At 44.7% G+C, this 25,524-nt stretch overlaps 2 protein-coding genes across 3 annotated transcripts; both read right to left on the bottom strand.

Moving 5' to 3' along the window:
• Window positions 1-3,339: 3,339 nt before the first annotated feature.
• popdc2 (popeye domain cAMP effector 2) lies at window positions 3,340-7,125 on the bottom strand (the record flags this gene model as incomplete). Its single annotated transcript, XM_083681419.1, has 3 exons — window positions 3,340-3,915; window positions 4,386-4,494; window positions 6,629-7,125. 3 exons carry the CDS (start codon window positions 7,123-7,125, stop codon window positions 3,340-3,342), a joined length of 1,182 nt encoding a protein of 393 aa, XP_083537545.1.
• Window positions 7,126-9,817: 2,692 nt separating this feature from the next.
• cox17 (cytochrome c oxidase copper chaperone COX17) lies at window positions 9,818-11,925 on the bottom strand. Of its 2 annotated transcripts, none has more exons than XM_083681524.1 (4): window positions 11,868-11,925; window positions 11,155-11,282; window positions 10,920-11,031; window positions 9,818-10,022 (listed from the first exon to the last, which is right to left on the bottom strand). In XM_083681524.1, exons 2-3 carry the CDS (start codon window positions 11,271-11,273, stop codon window positions 10,947-10,949), a joined length of 204 nt encoding a protein of 67 aa, XP_083537650.1. In that variant the 5' UTR covers window positions 11,274-11,282; window positions 11,868-11,925; the 3' UTR covers window positions 9,818-10,022; window positions 10,920-10,946. The 2 variants fall into 2 exon arrangements, with proteins under 2 accessions (XP_083537650.1, XP_083537651.1); XM_083681525.1 differs by having other exon boundaries at window positions 9,818-10,019.
• Between the last annotated feature and the right edge of the window lie 13,599 nt (window positions 11,926-25,524).

The following is a 25,524-nucleotide window of genomic DNA, read 5'->3' as shown; positions in this document are numbered from 1 at the left end:
AAGCAAAGCAATAAAAGGGTAACTCAGAAATATTTGTTTCTCCTCTCTGTTCTTTTCTCTACGGGTTCTGAAATGGACTTTCATGTGGGTGCAGTGGTGAATACTTGATGTAAGCTATTGCCAGGGTTCGAATCACAGGGGGACTCAAAACTCAAGTCTCATTGTGATAGTAGAAAGCAGAGAGTGAAGACACAGTCAGGAAATAACAACAGTCAATGCATTTTCACCAAGAGCTTTATGGAGAAACTTTGGCCCCATGGAAATACAGTTCTATCTCATTGTGTCTACATGTAGTCCCTATTTATTTGGAAAACAACAAAACAAAGCACACTTGAGTCACAGTAGGCTACTGTCGTACTGTTTGCTGGCTAGATTTACAATGTGTTACAAACATCTCAACAAGCACATAGACAAAATGCAGAAGTGTGTGTGTGTGTGTGTCTGTCAAATTTGGAATCATGTTTTTTGAATACATATGAAGAGAAACCAGTGAAACCTCCTTCAATCAGAATTATCTCTGATTACATTTGCACAAACAATAAGCATACCGTAGAATCTTAATGAACGTCCCCCTAACCACCCTCTGCTGTTTGAAAGTATAGCAGACATGATCAGTCTAATGTGGAATCATCATTATCATGATCTAACACAACATCAACAGGCTTGGCAGGTGAATAGGAGACAAGTGAGTGACATACTGTCAAAACAAAGTATCGTGTACTACTGTCATTTCACTGACCTCAACTAACAAATCCTGTATTGTAACATAATTCCGTTCAGTGTCCTGGGGGTCTCCCTCCCCCCTGTAACTCGTATTGATGACATCACAGGAAGTGAGGTCAGGTGAGAGAGCATTGGTTGGTGGGCCTCATTCTGCCCAGGGCAGTGGTTCTGAAGGGGCTCCGGGTGAAACCATTCTCACAGCTTGGGGGTGTCTGTGGGGGCCAGTGGAGCCCTCCCTCTCTGGAATCGCAGTGGTAGACCCCCAGTGGTATCACCTCCTATGGAAACAACAGGGAAATGTAGTTTAGTTGGGAACTCTATCAGGGGAGGCTGGTGGAGGTAGAAATCGGAGGATTGGCTCAGAATGGTATACCTTTCCTCATTCCATTCCATGTATCACAATGAGCCTGTCCTCTGATTTCTACCTCCACCAGCCTCCCCTGAACTCTATCAGATACAGTATGCCACAAGGACAAGAAGAAACACAGGCAACATTGTCACTCACTACTACGACGTAAACGCTTTGACATTTGACACTTTCTTCCTTGTCCTTCCTAATTTGCCTTGACCTCTCCAATCTGAAGGATCATATACCATTTCTGTGATGAAACGTAATCAGAGAGGAAAATTTAGTTGAACCGCATTCAGTATCAACTGTAGTACTTGATGCCAAAAACCACTACAATATTTCCAGGAATACTACAAATTAAAGGCTGTTATATAAAGGCTTACACACAGATGGGAAACAATCTTGTCTCTATGAACAGGCTATGATCTGGCGAGACTAGAAGCGGCCCCACAAGCCCACACATCTGTCCCTCTCTCAGAGAGAGAGAGACGGGGGGAGGGGGGGACAATGTTGACCCTGGTGGTGGTAGTAGTGGCTGCTCAAGGCTGTTCTCCTGAGCTTGACTGATATCTACTGGCTCTGCTTTCACATGACCCACATCTCCCAGCCTCCCACCCCCTATTCCAGCCCCCCACCCCCTATTCCAGCCCCCACAACCTCTCTAGGCCTCTTAGCTACAGAGGTCTCTGTCGATTACTGTTCTAATTTAAACTAAACCAAAACATTGAGGCCTCAATCTCTCTGTAATTCTATAGGTATTACTGGTCTAATTCTCTGTTGGAGCCTCTCTCCACTCATATTCCATTCCTACACCACCCCATTACAATGAGCCCGTCCTCCACCAGCCTCCCCTACACGAGCCATAGCCACCTCTAGCCACAGCCTGATCTGAAGGTCAGTTGGTTCCACAATGATAGCAGAGCCCTCCACCCAACAGCTGTGCTAGAATGCAAAATCCCCCCCCCCCCACTCCCCCTCACTCCCTCACCCTCATTCACCCTCAGAGAAATATGATCCTCTCCTCCTGATTGGATCAGGGGTGATTTGGGGGTGGCGGAGAGGGAGGGGCGGAGGGGTGGGCACGTGGATTAATGCCACAGCACGGGGTATTTTAGATATCCCCAAAGTTTCCAAGCTTTAATCCACAGTCGGCAGACACAGACACACAGCTGATGTGCCAACCATAGTCCCCCACCCCCTCTCACACACACATGCACCAAAACTAACACACACACACACACACACACACACACACACACACACACACAGTCAAGCACACACACACACACACACACACACACACACACACACACACACACACACACACAGTCACGCACACGCACACACACACACACACACACCCTCCACCACTTTCTCCCTCTCTCTCACACACACACACACACACACACACACAAAGTCACGCCCCCACACACACCCCCCACCGTTCTCTCTCATCTCGTCCCACCCCAACCCCCTTGACATAGGCTACACATCCCCATCTGCCTGAGCCTAAAATAAGCCACCAGGGTCATTCAGTGATAAACAGTTATGCCCCGTCTTTCATCAATGCAAGCCTCTGAGTCCAGTCGGAAAGGACAGTCTCACTAGAGCTTGTATATATACCTTGAAAGAGGCTTTGGTCTAACTCAGTAACCTAGCAGAACACAGCTACTGTACCGTAGGGTGGAAGCCCTATGATGCAAGAAGAGTGGAGAGAGGCTGCAATACAGAGAATTAGACCAGTAATAACCAGAGACTTACAGAGAGATTAGGGCCTTCATTTTTTGGGGCTTAGTTCACATTAGAACAGTAATCAACAGAGACCTCCATAGTTAGGAGGCCAAGAGAATCCCGGCCGGAACCCAAAATGTAATCCATTTTTCAGATAAGTCTTCACTACTAATTTTAATCAAATTGACCATTTTCAATTGACCCCCTCATTCAAAACGTTCCTATGAATTTCATGCGCTAAAGAGCAAGCAGTGCATAGCATTTGAATCAGATGATCAGACTGAAATATGCATGAACTTACCTAAAACACAAAAACAATTGCAATATTTCACAACATTGTTGTAGCTTTACATTCTCATCCTTAACCACAGAGGAATGCGAGACTCAAGCTGAGTTAGTGAATGTGTGGACACTGCAAGCCAAGCAAACACACCCCCCGCCCCTCCTCACACCCCCCTCCCCTCCTCACCGCACCCAGGTGTACTTACATGTAGCTTAAGTGGTGGCCCAGTGTGTTAGCTCCAGAACCCTGCCCTCTACCTCAAATAATCCCTCTCACTCCCATAGTCCATCAAGGACCCTGTCATATCAGCAAAGTCCTCCAGGACCAGGCTGGTGGAGTCCTCACCCGAGGGCAGCTCTGTGTCTGTCGTCCAGGGCTGACGGAGCTGCTGCTGGGAGGGGAGGACCTGGGGCTGCCGCTGGGCTGGGGGGGTCGTCCATGGTCCCTGCTGGGGCTGCTGGGGCTGGGGCTGTGGCTGGGGTGGAGAGTCTGACCTCTGGAAGGCAGGTGCTGGGTCCACAGCCACCACCACCCCCGGCTGTGGCTCCGCTGGGGGTCCCTGATCCCTGGCGCTGGCACTGGCGCTCCCGCCCTCGCTGCCCGGGGGGGAAGGGGCCAGGACGTGGTACAGGCTTGGCAGACGGATGTCCAGGCGCCGGCCGCTCTTGGCGAAGAGCTTGTCATTGAGGGAGTAGAGCTTGTCGGCGATGTCGGCGCCCAGCATGACGGAGAAGACGCGGGCGATGTAGCGCTCCTTAGACAGCAGCTGGTAGAGGCGCCGCCGCCGCCACGAGATGTACCGGCAGTCCTCCTCCGCCGTCAGGGTCACCTGGGGGTCAGGGGAGGGATGGGAGGGGTCAAAGGTGAGAGAGAGGCAGAAGAGGAAAAGAGGAGAGAAGAGAAGTGGAGCTCAGGTTTAACAATGTGTCCTATCCTCCACTCCTTTACTGTATTGATCTGAATCCTGTTCTTCTCAGATCAGGAAAGGACACAAGGAAAGGACACAAGCAAAGGTGACAAGGAAAGGTGACAAGGAGAGGAAGCCACTATAAACTATTGAGATGCACCCTGGGTTTGCACAGGTTGAGAATGAATTAACATCACTGGTTAACAGAGCAGGAAGTAAATGCAAGTCATCTACAATATCTGACCAGCACAGTTGAGGCTGGAGGAGGTAGAAATCGGAGGATGCATGAAACGGAATGACGTGTGTTTGATACCATTCCTCATTCCTTTCCATGCATTACAATGAGCCCATCCTCCGATTGCTACCTCCACCAGCCTCCACTGGTCCAGTACCTGGAAGTTCCCTTCCTCATTGGGTCTGAGAGACTCCCACTCTGGAGAGTCCAGGAACTGGTGGGGGAAGATGTAGTGGAGGAACTGGCCTTCCAGAGACACACGGATCCTAGAGAGAGAGAAGGAGGGAGGAGGAGGGAGAGGGAAGGAGGGGGAGAGAGAGAGAGAGGGGGAGGGAGAGAGAGGACAAGGTTAGTAAGAGGTCACGTTCCCGGGCTTCTCTAAAGCCTGGAGACAAGTTAACAGGAATATCACTGCCAGTGGAAGCTGGTGGAAGCAGAAATTGGAGGACAGACTCATTGTAATGCATGTAATAACACGTGTTTGATACCATTCCTCAACACGTGTTTGATACCATTCCTCAACACGTGTTTGATACCATTCCTCATTCCATTCCATGCATTACAATGAGCCGCAGGGGCGGCAGGTAGCCTGGAGGTTAAAGAGGCCGGCCAGCAATCGGAAGGTTGCTGGTTCGATCCCCGCTCCAGGAGGGATCTGGATGTGAGTTGGTGACTGGAGGGTTGCTGGCAGCATATCCAGGTCCCTACCACTGCCGTTGTGCCCTTGAGCAAGGCACTTAACCCCGAATTGCTCCAGGGGCGCTGACTTGGCTGACCCTGTGCCCAGAGCCCAGCGCTCTGTTCTCCCTGGGGGGGTGTGCACGTGTGTTGTCTCGGAGGGGGGGTGTGCAGTGCGTGTGTGTTGTCTCGGGGGGGGTGTGTGCAAAAAGACCCATTCCAACAATTGATGTGAATTGATTGCATGGCAAATAAACAGACTTTGACTTTGACTTTGAGCCCGTCCTCCAATTTCTACCTCCACCAGCCTCCCCTGATCACTGCCCTATCACCTAAAAGGAACTAGAAAGGACGACATATGTGCTTTAGTTACAGTTTACAAAGCACTAGTGACAATGTATGAATTAATTTGGTTGACATTCATTAGATGAAAGTGAAACTTGGCAAAATTCAATGGCATATGGCACCCCCACACTCCTATACACACATTCTTAACATGAATATGGGATAAATAATTTAAAAGGTAAATAGTAAACAAAAAATGTCGTTAACAAGTCAATAAAAAGTGTGATAATTGAACAGCTGTGAATCGGCAATGAGAACTGTCCTCGGCTAGAAACTTACACAACCATGACCCCAAATGTTATGTGTGTGTGAGCTGCTCGTTAGCTAATGTTGTTGACGGTTATAAATCTGTCTAGTCACACACACAGAGCTGTTACCATAGTAATCAACGTTTAATTTTAGACGAGGCAGACACAGAAACAGTGTCCTGTATTTGTCTCAAGAGAACACCAAATATAAACATATCACAACACGTTGACAGCTAGCACACAGGGGAGCCACTATACTTCACTGCAGTGCATAAATCCTCTGTTTTACGGCATAAGTGTCAGTGAGTGTCTAGTCAGGGGATATACAGTATCCCTACCGGTTGTGTTTGATACCATTCCTTATTCTGTTCCATGCATTACAATGAGCCCGTCCTTTGATTTTTACCTCCACCAGCCTCCCCTGCTCTAGTCTCAATCACACTTATAAATTCCAACCGATACACTTCTCTGCACAGTAGACATCATGGCCTCTTGGGAGTGTTTCGTGTTTAATTCTCCTTGGGTTTGTAAGTAATCTCTTTCTCTCTGGTGTCTGTAAGCACAACCTAATGCCATGCTTACGCGGATTAAAGCGATGGATTGCTCCAAGGGGGATAGTCAGAGTGATAACTGTCTGCGGTGTGTCAGTGTTTCCAGAATAAATAATCAATATAAAGACTGTGCTACTACTGTGTACCATATTCACCAGGGGAGGCTGGTGGAGGTAGAAATCGGAGGACAGGCTTATTGTAATGCATACTTGAGCTCTCCTTCCCTGGTCACACTGACTTGCCCTCTGTCCGTGTTAGTAACTCTGTAACTACTCTGGAAACATTAAATACATACTTTAATAAACATGCTGTAGGTACATTGGTGCAGGAATTGCTTTGTCATTACAGACTAGTGATGGATACCATACCATATAATGTTATTGTAATTACAATGTTACTACAACGCTAACAGATCAACTCAATGTAGAGTCACCAAACCAACCATGTAATGACCGAATTACTTTGTAACATGTTAATACAATGTTATTACAATGTCATTACAGTGTTAGGACAAAATTAAAGGATCAACTCCATATATAAATCCACCAAAGTCACCAAATCCACCCCCCCCCCCTCACCTCCCAGACAGCAGGAAGGAGAGCTGGTCGATGGGCGTCTTGCCCTCCATGGCGTAGGTCTCCTCCACCCCAAGCGCCAGCACCTTGTTCTCGCAGGCGCCCGCGATCTCCTTGAACACCTGCACAGGCACGTCCAGGGGCAGGTAGATGGCAGAGTAGAGGGAGGAGAGCTCCTCGCTGGGCAGGCCGTCCTGGTGGAGCCGGTAGATGAGGTGACAGATCTGGACCACGCAGGCCAGCAGGAGCAGCAGGTTCCAGGTGAACACGTCCAACCCACACATGGTCATCCAGCCCCACAGGGCCAGGCACACGTAGGAGGGCGTCAGGAAGCCAAAGATGAACAGGCAGCCATAGGCGCCGCTGCCTCCCATGTAGCCCAGGAAGAGGATGGTGTTGCCCAGGTGGTAGAGGGCCCCCTCGGTGTTGTTGGTCCAGGCCTCGCATGGAGGGTGGCCGTAGAGGACATTCTCCAGCACAGAGGAGTTGCCTTCACTCATATTGGCTACTGGTACTGTTTCTATAGTACTACAGGGTGGTATCGATTTGTTCTATAAGTTACAGAACAAAAAATAAACTTTTTGAATATTACAAAGTCTAAAAAGACACCAAAAACAGCTGGTAGAAACAGTTTGCCCACCTATGGTTGAAGTTGTTGTTGCTTCATCAGAGAAATGTAAGAGTTGTTACAGGACCAGTCTCCGAGTTCAGTAAAGGTACAAAATATAATTTAAAAAGAGAGAATACTTCAAAAGGCAATGTTTGTTCCCTGTTGCCCTCAAACAGTCAGAGTTTCCGCCTCGACCAAAGATTCTCAGTTATTAAGACCATAAATACTGGAAGGGATTTCTTCTCACATTGTGTGTCTCTCCCTAACTCCTCCACCCATCACCCCTTCTTTTCCCTCTATGTTGTGCTGTGTCTCTCTCTTGCTTTTCTGTCTATTTCTCTCACCCATTCGCCTGCTCTGGAGAGCTCACAGTTGGCAACACTGAGAGAGAGAGAGGGAGAGAGGGGGAGAGGGGGAGACGACAGACCCCTAGAAGGATAACCATGTTTGGAATTGAAACCCAAGGAGGAGAGAGCCACAGACAGAAAGCAGACCAGATACTTAACATAACACTGCTGGAGAGAGAGAGAGGGGGGGGGGGGGGGGGGGGGGGGGGGGGCGAGAGAAAGAGAGATGATAAGAAGTGTCACAGTGTCTGTGACTGTACCTCCAGGAAAGACAGGAAGGCTCCCCTCTGCCAGATTTAAACCATAACTTCACCAAAACGACCACAAAATGGCCCCCAAACCACAACACCCGTACAGTGCAGCTCCACAGTTTGTGTGGGTGCATATTTAGAGATACTGAAATAGGTAGAATGAGAGAGAGATGAGAGAGAAGGTCCGGTTTCAGAAATGAACCCCCCCCCATATTTCACATACCATGCCCCACCAGTCAGTGGCACTCAGAGGGTTGGTCCAAACCATGTGTCTCTAGAATAGGGTCGAGGTGTAGTGAGTGGCTTATGATCACACCACTTATGATATTGAAATGGAATAGAGGGGAGGTACAGTATCAGGCTAGATTAGAACATGCCTTCACACCAGGGGAGGCTGGTGACGGCAGAAATCGGAGGACGGGCTCATTGTAATGCATGGAACGGAATGAGGAATGGTATCAAACATATGTGTTTGATACCACTCCTCATTTCATCCCATGCATTACAATGAGCCTGCTTCACACATAGAAAGGTTGCATTCCAGGTCACCTAAGCTACATTGCAGTGCAGTGTGGCTGCACAGACCAGCAGATTGCTATACCATATTGATGTTGTTTTCCGAGAAACTTCACTTCTCCAATTGTTGTGAGGTCTGATAATATGCATAGTGCATCTGACATGTAGGTGACCTGGAACATAACCAATGACTAGTGATGTGCAGGCTTGGTTGATATGATATCCCTGAAAAGTGCATTCGCCCACCATTTTGTATATGCCTACTGTATATGAAATACCTCCACTCTCCCACTCATGCATACAGTATGTCTTCTTAGCTACAATGTGTGTGTGCCTCATGGAGATGGTTCTTCGCATGTCGGTCCAGCAGAGGCCCCTCCCACTGCAGAGGCAGATCAGTGGTAAAGGTCAAACTGCAAGGCTCGTTGACATGGCGTCACGTCCATACAAGGCACTGGGCCAGAGAGAGAGAGTGCCAAGCCAACACACTCCCTCACTCACTCTGCCTGATGTGTCATAACAATGACATTCTTCCGCAGTATAGAGATTTATGACTGCTACCACTAATTACCTCTGAAGAGAACAAGCTGATCTGAGCCATTTCCTGCACAGGTTCTTGTTGATGATGAGGAACACATTCCATGCGTCCTGAACTGACAGAAATGCTAACAGAATGACACACTCGCTCATAGCTATTATGCCAGCTGGTGCATTAGGGTAGCTACAAACCAGGGGAGGCTGGCGGAGGTAGAAATCAAAGGACGGGCTCATTGTAATGCATGGAATAGAATAAGAAATGGTATCAAACACGTTTAATACCATTCCTCATTGTTCCATGCATTACAATGAGCCTGCCCTCCGAATTCTGCCTCCACTGCATTCCATATATCCTGAACTGGCGGAAATGCTAACAGAATGACACACTTGCTCAGAGCTACTATGCCAGCAGGTGCATTAGGGTAGCAAACATTTTCAGCTTCAGAGTTTAGCAGCCCTAGATGTCCCAGCCTGCACAATGGGGTTAAGTAAGTCATTTGCATATTTATTGAGGTCTTGAACTTGAAGATTTATTCAGTCATTAGAACTGTGCAAACTCAATGCAACTTTAATTTCAGATCCATTTCTGCAAAGCAGTCTTCTAGCCTCTAAGCTACAGAATCGTGCCACTTCAGAGGCACCTTGTTGTGGGAAGAATGCAGATAGACAGAGTGTCGACTGGAGCAAAGTTATTTTTGGCCCAAGTGCATACCGGGGAGAGCAGCTGTGACGAGCCAACCAACAGGAAGGAGAATTATAAAAGGACCTTCAAACCAGGAAGCACTTACAGGGTAACAGGAAGTTCATAATAAACCATTGCAGCTGAATGTCAAACTGTAGTTTATCACAATGAAACAGAATAGATTCATCAAGTACACTTAGCTTGTATCCATTCAAGAAAGTTCTACAAAGTAAAGTATGAGACTTCAGCCACATTGCATAGGATATTTATTTAATTCCAATCCTCGGAACAAGTTAGTATATTCACACATTATTTCTCAGATCCAGATAATTAAGACGAGACATTTCACATCAACACTTTCCCAGTGACTCAATCTTCCCTTCAGGTTGAGGTATAAATAAAGACAAGAGGACTATCCACTGGAACTCCCCTCCTTACAGCCGGCCAGCAACTACTGTAGGAGAGGAGATGGAAAAGGAGAAATCACTCGGAGCACAAACACACCTTCAATTAACAGTCAATCTGTTCTCTGCACAGGAGGCAGAAATCCAAGGACAGGCTCATTGTAATGCATGGAATGGACTTGTATGGAAAGGTATCAAACACATTACAATGAACCCTCATTGTAATGCATTGAATGGAATCAAACAGGCATTTATACCATTCCTCATTCAATGCATTACAATGAGCCCATCCTCAGATTTCTGCCTCCACCAACCTCCCCTGCTGTGCACTCATAGTACATTGAGTACTCATGACTAGATTATCTTCAGTAAAAAAAAAAAAAAAAAAGGGTTATATAGCAGGACATGGAGCACAGAGCATCACTGGCTAACCATCAATTACCTAGAGTGACTTAATCTCATTACAGCCAATCACAGAAAACGACTAGGTTACTACAACATACTATACCACAGCTGGCTGTTATAAATATATCTATAGAGGAAACAGATAAACATGCAGGAGAGGTCTGCAGTCATAAAGCATCTTCATGCCTACTGATCTGCCGCATACAAGTAAAAGCTCTCGGGCTACCGGTCCAGGCACGAATGGGAAGCACAAGCACATGCCTCTGCCTTGGGCCCCGCCCACCACCATTGTCTGGAGTAACATATCGAACACAATGTTCTTTTCAGCACACAGGTGCTACATATGATTTAGAATTAGTTATTAATACATCGATATGAATGCATGCCAGATCACTACAAAATGGTTACAACCGTGTTGTAAATATGTCACTGACAATAGTTCCAAACGCTTGGCAAAGCTCATCACCAATTTCACATGGAGGGGATAACTGCTGGTCAAGTGCAGCTTGTTTCTCGAATCGGTAATCAGCCTGATAACTTACCAACAACTTAATGTCATTATGGAGAGATTAAATATTGAATCCAAGCGCCCTCATACATTCCTTATGTGCCTCGATAAGATCTGTGCAACTCTCTTCTCCCTTCTCAATGATGCTGAAACAAAACAAAAGAAAGTTAACACACCTGCTCAGAACAGATCATGAGTTAGCATTTAGATACCATGGAATTTCTTAAGAGGCGGTAAGATGTAGCAGGTCAAAACAAAGCCAAGCTTACCAAGTATCCCTCACTTTCTTGGTTTCGGGACATGCACAACAGGGTTTAAGTGGTTTCTTTTCCTCGGTGCCCTCGATAGCGGGAGCGGCCTCGACACTGGCAGCAGATACGCACGACATCTTGACAGGCTGAAAATTAATGAGCAGAACATCGATTAGCCTATTTCATGTCACGCCACCATCACAGAACGAAAAGACGAAAGCCATCTCACGTGGCAATCTATTCGGTTTGCCAACGAGGAAAATGTTCTACAAAATGAGATACAAAGTGACAGTCACTCGCAAAATGCATGATTGTATCTAGCCAAGCAAGGCAGCATTGCACATCACGTTCATATGCGTACAGGGCACGTTACATCATCTTCCAGAATTGAACCTTAAGTCAAGGTCCTAGGTAGCTACTAACTAGTTAACTAGATAAAATATCTACACGTGCAAGAGATGTAACTAGCAAACGGCATATCTAGTTTGACACCTAACTGGAAATGAAAGCACATCAGAAGATAACCTTCCTGGTATTGCCTGGTATTAGCTGGCTAGCTATAGCTAGCTAAATACAGTGCTTAGTAATTAAATGTGTAGTTAGACTAGAAGTGGCAAATATAAACAAAAAGGCAATATGAATCACGCAGAATCTTTTGTGAGCAGAACACGATGTCAGACTGAGGGGAGACTTAACTATACATTCGTGCAAATAAGCCTTATGGAACTTACTAGCTAGCAGGTACTCCTTCTTGCACAGGGAAGCCTGTTCACATGTGTGTCCTTCCTAATACAACATGGTGGAACCAGGCATGTTTATAAATGCTTGCGCTAAGAGCTCTGGGATATGTAGTTGTGATTGTCATACTGCAACATGGAATTGACAGGCGCTAGGTGCTCATCGATATCACTGCTTAGCTATTGTACTGCATTACTGCCCAAGGAATGCATGCAAACCTTCTATTATATCTCGTAATCTGGGACCCTATCGTACAGTGTAAATCCACTGGAATCAATGGAGATGCATATTTTTTATACCTGTAAAAAATAAATGCATGTACCTCCCATTAAATGTAGGTCTATGGTTGTACCAGATGGTGTGTGTGTGTGTGTGTGTGTGTGTGTGTACACAAAGTTAGGTTATGTAGCCCAAAGTGTTCTACAAGGAATTTAGAACACTGATGTAGCTGACAGGTGACAAGACGCCGAAGAGCGACTCGCGCTGATGGCGTGAAAGGTATCACGTAATTTTTAACAAGAAAGAAAACGACATTTTCCAAATAATTATAGCTACCTACATAGACGATAACGGGCTGACTTCTGTCCATTTAATTGACTTTCTCTGCTAAAGTGAATCTTTATTCGATGCGATGGAGAGTGATGTGGAGAGTGATGTGGAGAAAAAAGTAGTTTTAACGGAACCGCCCAAACTGACCGTTAAATCAAACAGTCAACCTGTATGCCTACCTGCGAGCCACGGGCAACAGGGTGTTGTGGAGAGCGTTGGGGCGGACATCGAAGTCGTCGTACAGAAGCCAACAAAAACTTCATGTACCCAGTGCTGTGGTTGGAAAAGTTTAATTCTCCCACAGTTGAACAAACAATCTTTATACATATATGGTAGTGAACTTGCTGTTGAAAGGGAATGTGCTCGACAAGAACAAGGTGGGGTTTGGGTAATCCATCCCTTAAGTCCAATAAGGTAGGCCCCTAGCTAGCTAACCCCCTACTGCTGTGTCCATTGCCCATGGTAATCAAACTTATCTGCCAAAGCTACATTTAGGGCAAGTTCAAGGGGGCAATTTCGGCATTCAACACACTGTTAGTTAGCTGGCTACACACAGGAGTAGGCCTACATTATAATAGTCATGATTGACTGAGGAGGTCAATTCTGGGCCTGCCCAGGCTGGGGTACTGTTTCACTTTATATAGCTATAACAACACCAAGTCAAGTGTATATTAAGTAAACATTCCACATTAGTTTACTGTTCAGCACCTGGTCAGCCAGAGGAGGATGGGTTCCTCTTGGAGTCTGGTTCCTCTCAAGGTTTCTTCCACCCAGGGAGTTTTTCTTTGCCACTGTGCCCTATGTCTCCCCTCTAGAGTTTTTTGCGTGGCTTGCTTTTTGGGGGTCTATTGTTTGGTGTTCATATTGTTTATATTGTTTAGTGATTGATTGATTGATTGATTGATTGATTGAGAGTGTGATTGGTAATTGATTGAAATTGATTGATTATGGTACTGGTTTAGTTGGCGTGGTGTTATTGACTTAGTTTGAACCCTCTTCACAATAAGACTCTTGATACTTTCCCCTTGATTCCATAGATGGAAAATTATATTAGTTTACCAGCTAGTTAAGTTGCTGTTTTATAGCTATCTAACCCATTTGTTTTGGTTTATCTCCTCAGAAATTATTATGTCATGTTCATGGTGTTGATCACATTCCTGAACCTCATCTCTGTCCCGATGGAAATTGCCTTCGCTGAAGAAGCTGATGACGGAAGCCCTCGTCGATTCTGGGAGTATTTCAACGTGTTCTCAGATACTCTGTTCATGATTGATGTCGTCATGAGCTTTCGAATGGGCATTCTCAGTGACGACAGTGAGGTAAGATGTAACAAAATGTACAGTTCAGTTTCTAGCATACAGTCATGAGAAAAAGTTAGGACACCCCCCAAAATATTAAGTTATTCTCTTAAAAATATGGACATATCAATATGTTATCTTCTTTCTAACAATGTCTATAGATAAAGGGGATGTAATTGAACAAAAAACTATGAAAATGTAACTTTGTAATCATTTATTTAACGAAAAATTAACAATAATGCCAATTCCTACTGAGGAAAAAGTTAGGACACCCTATGCCCTAATAGCTAGTATTGCCCCCCTTGGCTGAAATAACCTCAATTAGACGTTTCTTATAACTGTCTACAGGTCTCTGACATCAATTGGGAGAAAGTTTTTCCCACTCCTCCTTGCAGAATTCTTTCAGCTGTGTGATGTTCGAGGGGTGTCTTGCATGCACAGCCAGTTTCAAATCAATCCACAGCATCTCAATAAGATTAAGATCCGGGCTTTGACTTGACCATTCCAGAACTCTCAATTTATTTTTCTTGAGTCATTCCTTGGTAGATTTACTGGAATGTTTTGGGTCATTGTCATGTTGCATGGTCCACATCTGCTTCAGCTTCAACTTTCGAACAGATGGTCTCACATTTTCCTCAAGCACCCTCTGATACAATACAAAATTCATAGTGGATTCTATGATGGTGAGCTGACCAGGCCCTGCTGCAGAAAAGCAGCCCCAAACCATGACATTTCCACCCCCATGCTTCACAGTTGGTATGAGGTTCTTGTTCTCAAATGCTGTCTTGGTTTTGCCCCAAACATGTCTACTCTTACTGTGCCCAAATAGTTCAACTTTGGATTCATCTGTCCAAAGCACATTGTTCCAGAAGTTCTGGTCTTTCTCTAGGTGTTCTCTGGCAAACTTTAGTCTTGCCCTGATGTTTTTTTTTGACAGCAGGGGTTTCCTCCTTGCACACCTCCCATGTAATGCAAACTTGTTCAGTCTCTTTCTTATGGTGGATGCATGTACTTTGACATCAATTGTGGCAAGAGATACCTGTAGGTCTCGTGATGACATTCTGGGATTGTTGGAGACTTCTTTAAGCATCTTTCGGTCAGCTCTTAGGCTGAACTTGCTTGGGCGGCCTGACCTGGCCATGTTGGTGGTGGTTTTAAATGTTCTCCACTTGTAAATTATTTTCCGGACAGTGGAATGGCCAATTTCGAATAGTTTGGAGATCTTTTTATATCCCTTCCCAGACTCATATGCATCTACAATTTTTCTTCTGAAGGCCTCAGAGAGCTCTTTTGATCTCGCCATGGTGATGCAACTCACTTCAACAATCAAGAGCAAACCAAACTAAATATCTGAGGTTTAAATAGGACAGGCTCCTCCAAAATCCTCTGTAACGATGTTCTAATCATTTGCACCTGATGTGGTGCTCTTTAATATAATTTTAGGCATTTTAAGTGGAACTAAATGTAGGGGTGTCCTAACTTTTTCCTCACAAGAAGATTGCATTTCTATTAATTACATTTTACCAATAATTTTTTAAATAATTTGTTTCAGTTGTATTTGTTTAGTTATATTACCTCAATTTTTCAATATTGTTCAAATGAATATCAAATGTCCATATGTTTGAATATGTTGAAGAAGACAAAGGTTTTCATAGGGTGTCCTAATTTTTTCTCATGACTGTATATCACAAATGAGGTAATACATGCAATATTTCTCCTATTCACTCGGTTCTACACTGATCGCACATGATCACATTGCACTTAAAATAGAAATTGATATCCTCCTCCTCAGATGATGAAATATCATCTGTTCTTCTCAGATAGCCACCCTCGATCTGAAAATGATCCGGATAGCCTACTTAAAGACGTGGTTCATCCCAGATGTTATAGCAGCTATCCCCATCGATTTGATCATTCTCTTCGCGGTAATGTGATCTTATTTTCAGATAACACCATCAATGCTGGCTCTCTTTCCATGGCTCTTTGTAAGTCACCTTCATTTTACTCCCACTAGGATCTGCAATACTACAGTGACACTCTGGCCGCTGGGAAGATCATGAGGATTCTAATGTTTGTGAGAATCCTGAGTCTGATCCGTCTTCTGCGTGTGTCCAGGCTGGTCAGGTTCTTCAGTGAACTGGAGAGAGTAAGTTAACACTAACCGACAGTCAGTGTTGTGAAGTCATCATACTCCAGCCAGGGTAGAGGCCTTTTTTACTACGCCTTTATATCAACACTACTACATTAATTTCGTTCCCTTTCAGTTGTCACCTAATTTGATCATTATTTTACTTCAATGCCTACATCTTTGTTTTTCATTGTACATATTTTCTCCTTTCCCCAACAGGTTTCCAATGCCAACCTTGAGGCCATCCGGTTCTTCTTTAGAATAATCTATCTGTTCATGATGATGTTCCTCCTGTGCCATTGGAACGGCTGCATCCAGTACTTTGTGCCCATGCTGGAGGATTTTCCACCTGAATGCTGGGTCAGACAAGAGAATCTGATGGTAAGACCCAGATGTTTGCCCTAGAGGCCTCTGTGTGTGTGTGTGTGTGTGTGTGTGTGTGTGTGTGTGTGTGTGTGTGTGTGTGTGTGTGTGTGTGTGTGTGTGTGTGTTAGAGACCCTGACATGCAGCTGGTCGATGAGGAAAGAGATCTGCACTTCTTTATAGTTCTCCACTACCAGGTTGTACGTGTATATGCGTGTGCGTGTGCGTGTGAGTGTGTGTGTGCGTGTGTGTGTGACTAGCTAGCTTGGGACTATTGATAGTATCTTTGTTTTGCTACAGAACACCACCATAGGAGAGAAGTACTCGTTCTGTGTCTTCCGAGCTCTCTCCCATATGATTGGGATTTCCTATGGATCCAAAAACCCGCCGTCAGGTAGCAAGGGCCCATTTAAAACCCAAAAGAAAACCCCCCTTTATCCATGTTGTATATTGCTAGAATTCATGCATTATCTCTGTTTCTATTCTGATTGACATACAGTATTTCTCTTGCTTATAGAAGAGCATATCATTGTTACATGTTGTAGGTTACTGGTATCTTCATTATTGATGTGCCTTTGGCTGTGTATCAGATGTCTATGAGTTAACTGGTCTCCCCCAACAGATGAGGTGGAGCTGTGGATCGTCATGACCAGCATGGTGTCTGGGGGTCTGATGTACACTGTCCTGGTGGCCAACGCTGCTTCCATGATGACCAACGTTCATGCCTCTGCAAAGGCCTACAAGAATAAGGTGTGAGAGGAAATGCAGAACAGTTACTGTACAAGGGGAGGCTGGTGGAGGTAGAAATCGGAGGACGGGCTCATTGTAATGCATGGAATGAAATGAGGAATGGTATCAAAAACATGTGTTAGATACCATTCTTCATACATTACATTGATCCCGTCCTCCGATACCTGCCTCCACCACCCTCCCCTGCACTGTACAGCAAACAGTGCTTGGACAAAGCAGGGGTATTGTGGTTTATATGAAGGTTGGTTGTTATCACCACGATGCTTTCCTTTGTCATGTCTGGTGTTTGACAGGTGAATCATGTGGAAGACTACATGGCCTACAGGAAGCTTCCCAAACCCCTGAGGCTGCGCATCTGTGACTACTACCAGACGCGCTACGGAGGGAAATGGTTTGACGAGAAGGACATTCTCAACATGGTGTCCAAGTCTTTGAAAGAGGTAAAGACGTACAGTGTATGTTTTACTGTAAATCACATTGAACTGCTCCTCTCTATGAAATGTGCTATATACTGTAAATACAGTTTGATTGAGTATTTCATTAAATGACAAGGAGTAAGGAGAGACATCGTGGCATTGTAAGGATAACCCAACCAGCTTTGTTTTTGTTTTGTTTAATCCAGGAAATCCTGACAGTCATGTGTGCAGAACTGCTGAAGAATGTACCCATGTTCCAGAACCGTGACGTCAACTTCACCAACGCCATCCTCCTCCAGCTGCAGTACGAGGTGTTCCAGGAGGGTGATGTCATTATCCACCAGAACGCCCCTGGAGACCGCATGTTCTTCATCGAGCGCGGCCAGGTCCTCGTGGAGACAGAGACCTTCCAGAAGGAACTGTGTGATGGAGACTACTTTGGAGGTGGGCTCGGCACCGAAAACCCCTGGAGATCTGTGTGTGTGTGTGTGTGTGTCATCATAAGAAAAAGTAATCAAAGCTCGGACCAAATTACTGCGGCTGCTGCATCCATGTAAAGGCGGTGCCAGGCGGCCAGCCAAGGTGGAAGAGCGGAGTGATCGGGCAGGGGTTTGGGGGCTGACCATTGCTTGCAAGTAGGGAGGGGCTATTCCCTTTGCCACCCGGTAGGCGAGCACCAGGGTCTTCAATCTGATGCGAGCTTCTACCGGGAGCCAGTGGAGGGTGTGGAGGAGGGGAGTGACATGGGAGAATTTGGGGAGGTTGAACACCAGACGGGCGGCAGCGTTCTGGATGAGCTGCAAAGGCCTGATGGTGGAGGCGGGGAGACCGGCCAAGAGTGCATTGCAGCCGGCCAAGAGTGCGTTGCAGTCTCTACAGATCCATTTTTGTCACATCCAGGATCCATGATCATGACTTCTTTAAATGACAGTTCCCCCCACGTGTAGAAAAAGCCAGAAGCAGGATGTCAGACAGGCATTAAAACACCTGATTCAGCACACCATCAGGACCATGATTTATTAAATCAGGCCACATTTTTGCTTGTGTAGAAGCTTTGAGCAAAATCCACAGATCGGAGCTATGTTTAGTTCACAGCGGGGCAGATATGGCATTTTTGTCCCACAAGGTTTCAGACCGTGAATTAGCAGGACTAGCATGATAGATGGTTGTAGGTATCGCACAGGAACAGTAGGACAACCTCTGAGATAACAAACCCAGGGGCTGACTCAGGATTTCAGGCTGTGGCTTACTGACCAGCAGGCATGGTTCATTTTCCCTTGTGGTAATTAGAGTGTTTTTAATTAATTTGTGTACACTATCAGTGGAAAGGTGGGGTGACTGGTGGAGGTAAACATCAGAGGACGGGCTCATTGTAATGCATGGAATGGAATGAATCAACGTGTGTTTGATACCATTCCTCATTCCATTCCATACATTACAATGAGCCCGTCGTCCGATTTATACCTCCACCTGCCTTCACTGGTGGAAAGGCTTATTACAGTAGTTTGTTAGTAGTGTAGTAGACCCTCCCTGCAGATATTCCCACAATTAATGAATCTGCCTCCCTGAAGGTGCCTTTGAAAAATACCAACATCATCATTTCCTGAGTCTTTCCCTGGTTTCTGTTTTTTTTCTATAAAGATAAATCATTATCTGTAGGTTAATACCTCACACCATGTATCTCTCCAGGACCTGGGCTTAGTGATCACAGCTTTGAAAAACGTGATTCAACCTGTCCTTCACACCCAGTAAAAACCTCTGTGTTTGACCTCTGCTTTGTGTTTCCAACAGAGATCTGCCTCCTGACCCAAGGGATGCGTGTGGCCACGGTGCGGACTCTGACCATCTGCCAGCTCTACTCTCTGTCAGCAGACAGCTTCCAGCAGGTTCTGCAGGGCTTTCCAGCTGTGATGCAGGACCTGGAGAGGACAGCCCATGAGCGCCAGGAGGCCCTCAGGCGTGAGTGCACTTCCCTAGCTACATCATCAGAACTCCTCTCTCTCTGCTCTAGTGTCTAAAAGATAGAATCTTACACATCATTTTAGGTAATCTAATCAGACATTTTCTTAGACTTATGTACTCAGAAGTGTACTCTACTTACTTATGTGTCAAGGGATATGGAATGAAGGTTTTTATTTCAATGTATTTTCTTCTCAGGGGCCTCTGTGGAACAGGGTGGATCCATACCTGAAGACAAGGTAGAAAATCATACTGACTGAGGACCAGCCAATGCTAAAAAAATAAAAAAAAGTAAACACTTTAAAATAGAAGTAACTGTAGTGAATAAAATGAACAGATGGAGATTGTATACATTGTGCATTCTTTCTTCTTTTTCTTGTGTCACATTTTAGAGAGAATGCCACGTAGAAAGAACATTAATGATTGATATTGAAAATGCAATTTGCTCTGAGAGTAATTTGGTCTTGTATGACCTTTAATTGAATACAGTTTGCCTCTATTGTTCTTTCCTTCGACCTGTTTCATTACTGAGCTGAGCTCCCATTTCTGACACATAACACTCATCGTCTGAAACACTCATAAAGCATTTACTGGGAGCTTAGCCAAAACATGGTAACACAATATATGGTTTGACAGAAAGGCTTTCAGACAGCATCCTAGATAATAACATCTGAAAATGCTGTACAAACACACTCACTCATCGCCGTAGCGACAGCTGGTGTATAGAGCAGCACCTAAGGTCAGTTACAGTAGGCACATGTTTATGTGAGGAGAATTACCAAAACAACAACCCACACTGTCATCTGAAACCACAACGTATCACAAGACCTGTCACCACAGACACTTTTATTTCAAACTCGAAGAAAGTCCTGTCACTATTCTGTTACCAATAGAAGAATTATAACCCCTTCATTAATACTGTTGTTTACAATGGTTTAATTATAAGCATGATTAGATTACTCTTGTTATTATTTAATGTTCGTGGCCGTCTGGCATTACTGAACTTCTCCTCGTATGCCATGGCAGATGGCTAGTTCAGATGACAATAATTGTGATACTCAAAACCATTGTCTTCAGTATTAATGTGAGCCTGCCTAGCCCTTTTGACTGGGCTTGATTCATGTGCGTGAGAGGCAGAGATGCTGAATAGTTGATGAGCCGGGGGAAAGAGAGCGAAAGAGATGGGGAGGGGGATATGGCGAAGGAGAGAGAGGGAGAGAAAGAGTGAGAGAAAGAGAGTCTAAGACACAGGGAGGGAGAGAGAGGGAGACAGCGAGAGGGGAGGGAGAGAGATACAGAGAGAGAGAGAGGGGGAGGGAGAGAGAGAGATACAGAGATAGGCAAAGAAAGAGAGGGGGGAGGGAGAGATACAGTATACAGAGTGAGGGAAGTAGAGAGAGAGAGGGGACGGAGGGAGAGAGATACAGAGATAGGCAGAGAGAGAGAGAGAGAGAGGGGGGGGGAGAGAGAGAGAGCTACAGAGAGTGAGAGGTAGAGAGAGAGAGAGAGAGCGGAAAGTCTAGCTCCCACTCTCCTCCCTCTACACCGCCTCAATAAGCCCCGGCACACAGGAGCTGTGATGGAAAATTACCCTGTGACCAAAAAGAAGGGTCATCTCGGGGCGAAGTCAGACTGCACACGTCCAAAGCCCGGCAGTAGTGGAGGATGGCCAGCGAGGTGGGCTGAACACAGTGACTGTGTGCCGGGATGGACAAGCCCAAGGACCTTCCTGGGGGACCCCACTCTACCTGTGGGTGGAGAGCTATGATTCTCCCCCAGCTGAACCGGCAGTCGCTGTATGTGTACGGCAGTGAAGTCGCCGTGGAGAGGGAGTGCATTCGGATGTTACAGCGAGGGGTCTGGGTGATCCATCCGTTCAGCCAAATCAGGTAATTTTCTGCAAGGAAATTGTTCAGTGTTCCTTGGCTTTGAGTTTGTCTGTTATGCCTTCACACAGTTCTGCAAAGTTAGACCTGTGCCAAAGAAAACTCAAGATGATCTGTCATGGTTTTGTTATGTTTTTGTCAAGTACAAAACAATTCTTATGTACAGCATACAGTATGTTTATGTTATTAACAATAACACTTTGTTATTGTTTTTGTCTCGTAGGAGTTATTATATAATGTGCATGGTGGTGGTCACCTTTCTGAATCTGATCGGGATTCCGATGGAGATCGCCTTTCTGGATGGATACAGTGGTGTAGGCTGGGAAGGCTTTAACGTCTTCTCTGACACTCTGTTTCTCCTGGATGTCGCACTGAATTTCCGAATGGGTATCATTTCTCAGGACAGTGATGTAAGCGTGCCTCTCTGCCTCACTCTATTTTCAGACACAATCTGAGAGTGATTAATCCCGTCACAGAGCAATCCCTGTCTGCCCTATTTGTAATCTCAAAACACGAGGAGTCTGAACTATTATTTTCTAAAAAGGGATTAAAACCTAATTTTCAGTAATGGGTAACATATTCTGAGAAGTATATCAGTGTACTGGGAAGTATTATAGGGAGTTTTTTTAATTTGTTAGTTTTCCATCTATGACTGTAAATAACAGCCAAGCCAATTTTACAGAGATGAGGTGTTAAATCTCTGATGCAATCCGGTCTGATGTGCACAGATGCTCTGAAACGTGACTGTGGAGTGTAATTATGCAATATGCATCTGTTTGTAATTAATTGCTTATCTAACAAGAATGTTTTGAGTATCCGGTCTTGTCAGAATCTGTATCCGTTTCAGGCAGTGGTGAAAATGGAATTAATTCACAAAGGGAACCCTCGCGGGTCCAGAGGCTAATTGAATGGTGAAATTAAACAGTGCCGGAACCCGGTTCCCGTGGGACACCCCCTCCCTCATTTCCACCACTGGTTTCAGCCAGTGTGAAATATTCTTGTTGAAGTTTGGCCGTTTGATGATTATGTCGTCATTTTAATATTAATATAGTTCTCTAAGAATAGATCCTTTCAGCATATCCTGGACGGCATCGCTGTCTCATCTATTTTTGGCCACAATCCCCAAAACATTTTGGCACAGTTGATTAGTCTGAATTATTCATTTGGCCAAGGCATACGCTGCCAAGTGTTTGATATCCATCAACTGACCATGTTCTGTCCATCCCCCCCTTCCCTCCCACCGCAGGTAGCCATTCTGGACATTCGTCAGATCCGCAGGTGTTACTTTAGGACTTGGTTCATACCAGATGTGATCGCAGCCTTCCCCATCGGCTACATATTACTCATCGTGGTAATGACACATGACACTGAAATACAATACAATCTGTTTTACTCTTAGTTCATGGGATTTAAAGATAATTTAACACAATTATAAATACTTAATATCAATCATATTAATTATTCATAATTGTATAATATAATATTGAATAATATGATGCTGTAAGTACTAAATACTTAAAGCGTAATGAAAATGAAAGCCCCACCCTCTTCTCTCATTGCTGTGACATTTATTTACCAATGTTTCGGCTCAATAACCTTCTTTAAAGTTCAACAGCCTTCCACAGGGTCTCAGGGCTATTGAGCCTAAACCTCAGTAAATACAGTGAATGTCACAGCAGAGAAGAGTGTTCAGCTTTCATTTTCACTGGGCTTTGATTTATGTTTTGTTAGGCAGCAACTCACCTTGGGTGTACAGTTCATCCTTGATCCCTGTAATCCTTGAATGCAGTACATGGTCTTATGGGTGTGTTGTTGTTGTTGTTGTGGCAGGATCTCCACTACCACAGTGACAACAACGGATCTAAAGCAGGGAAGATGATGCGGATCCTGATGTTCGTTAGGATCCTCAGTCTGATCCGGCTTCTCAGGGTGTCCAGGCTGGTCAGGTTCTTCAATGAGGTGGAGAAAGTAAGTTTGGAGATGCTGAGTCATAATATAATGAAGTATGTATTATGTATACATAATTAAGTATGCTTAACTTAATACCCATATGATAAGGTCGTAAAGGGCCTCTTGAGGGCCGTTTTCTCAGACACGGATTAAGACTAGTGCTGGACTAAATAATATTTTTCAATAGAAAGGCCTCCATTGAAGATGCATTTTAGTGTAGGATTAGTGTTGATCTGTGTCAGGAATGCCAGCTGTCAGAGTAAACACATGCATGCTTATTGTTGTTGTTGTTGTTTATGTTTATGTTATTTGTGTTTCTAATTTCTCTCTGGGTGAATGAAGTTGATTGTTTGATTGATTGATTGATTGTTTGATTGATTGTTTGATTGATTGATTGATTGATTAATCGATCGATTGATAGATTAATTGAAAATGTTCTATAGACCTAAAGCATAGTATAGCTACAATACATGCAGTTAATTCAGTATTTCATTTTCAGTATGGTCTTTGTATCTTTGTTTTTCTCCCTCTAGGTTTCAGCTGTGAACTTGGAGGTGGTCAGGCTGTTTTTCCGCGTCCTGTCCCTCTTCATGATGATTTTCCTGCTGTGTCATTGGAACGGCTGTATCCAGTACTTTGTCCCAATGTTGGAGGAGTTCCCATCTGACTGCTGGGTCAGACGAGATAATCTGATGGTGAGATGCAGACCTAATACCCTGCCCTGACATCAGGGGAGGCTGGTGGAGGCAGAAATCGGAGGACGGGAAATCGTAGGACATTCTAATGCATGGAATGGAATGAGGAATGGTATCAAACATGTGTACCATTCCTCATTCCATTCCTTGCATTACAATGAGCCCGTCCTCTGATTTCTACCTCCACCAGCCTCCACTGCCAGACTTACATACTTGTGTGTGGCTAGTCTGGCTCAGCTGCATTTAAAGGGATATTGCACCCTAAAATCAAACAAAACTATCGCTTGCAGATCGTCTGCATTGTTGCATGTTGAACACATGTTAGTAATGTTTTTTTTGCCATCTGACTGTTACTGTATTTGCTAGTATGGAGCAGAGGCATACTGTATGTACTGTGTATATTGTTGATATTCAATGAAATTTAATTTAATTCTATTCAAGAATATTTATTATTTATCCCACAAGTGACAATTGTGTAGGCAGGAGTGCAGGTACATAAAAAGGACATAGGACAGATCACAACAACACACTGATATTTATCAGAAACATTGTATTTACATTAGAAACATGTCCAGAGGTAAACACAGATGTTCATAAATATAATATCTAAAGTGACTAAGTGCCTTTCCTGTGCAGAGGCTAGCAGTTCTCATTGGCCAGCTTGGTAATTGACCAGCTTGGTAATCAGAAGTGTTATCATGTCACTGGGGGCAGCGGAAGCACCTTCCTAAAGGCAGGAGATCAAAAGTGATTGACATCACCCAGGACGTGGGTGACATCACCCAGGACAGCATGGGCCTTCCTCGGGGTTTGCTGTGCATGGAACTGTGCCAGGCTTTTTTGGGGCTTACCAATGACCTTGGAGCTGAAGTTCACAATGCTCTCCAGGCGCTGTTTGTCTTTTTGGCACCAGGTTTTTTTTTACCAGGATATAAAATAAATCAACTATAAAATGTGGATAAAATCTTCTTTTTTTTCCCCCCTGAATGAGTTAAGCTTCCTCAGGAAGTACAGACGATGCTGGCCTTAATTCAGGATGACATCAAAGTTTTCAGGGACCTTCAGTTTGTCGTAGTTATTTACAGTAGTGTCAGTATATTTATGGCTCAGGTTTGGATGGAGGAACTAATGATTAGGCTCCATTGTGACAGCTAAAGACTATGTGATGTCTTTCAGAATGCCACGGTGGGGGAGAAATATTCCTTTGGAGTTTTTCGTGCTCTTTCTCAAATGGTTGCCTTATCCTATGGCTCCATGGATTCACCAACAAGTAAGGACTATTTTCTGTTCCTATACTCAGTCAGTCAGTCAGTCATCAGTCAGTCAGTCAGTCAGTCAGTCAGTCATCAGTCAGTCATCAGTCAGTCATCAGTCAGTCAGTCAGTCAGTCAGTCAGTATGTAGCATGTAGTTCAGTCAGTCAATGTGAGCCACATTTCACCAACTTTATAAAAGCCAAGCATCTATAGACGAATCAAAGAGAAATTGCAGACTTGAATGACCATTACCAACCTTAGGTAAAAATCGAAGTACATGCGAAACGCGTCGTTTGTGCTCGTATCTGAAATAAAAAAATCTAGATTTATATCTAAGGTCGTTCGTAATTATTGAAGTGTGTGATTTCTCTTTTCAATTTTGGGATACTGAGTTATCCCT

This window comes from Argentina silus (genome assembly GCF_951799395.1).
Source record: "Argentina silus genome assembly, chromosome: 12".
Lineage (NCBI taxonomy): Eukaryota > Metazoa > Chordata > Actinopteri > Argentiniformes > Argentinidae > Argentina > Argentina silus.
This window is presented reverse-complemented; position numbering and strand designations above follow the sequence as displayed.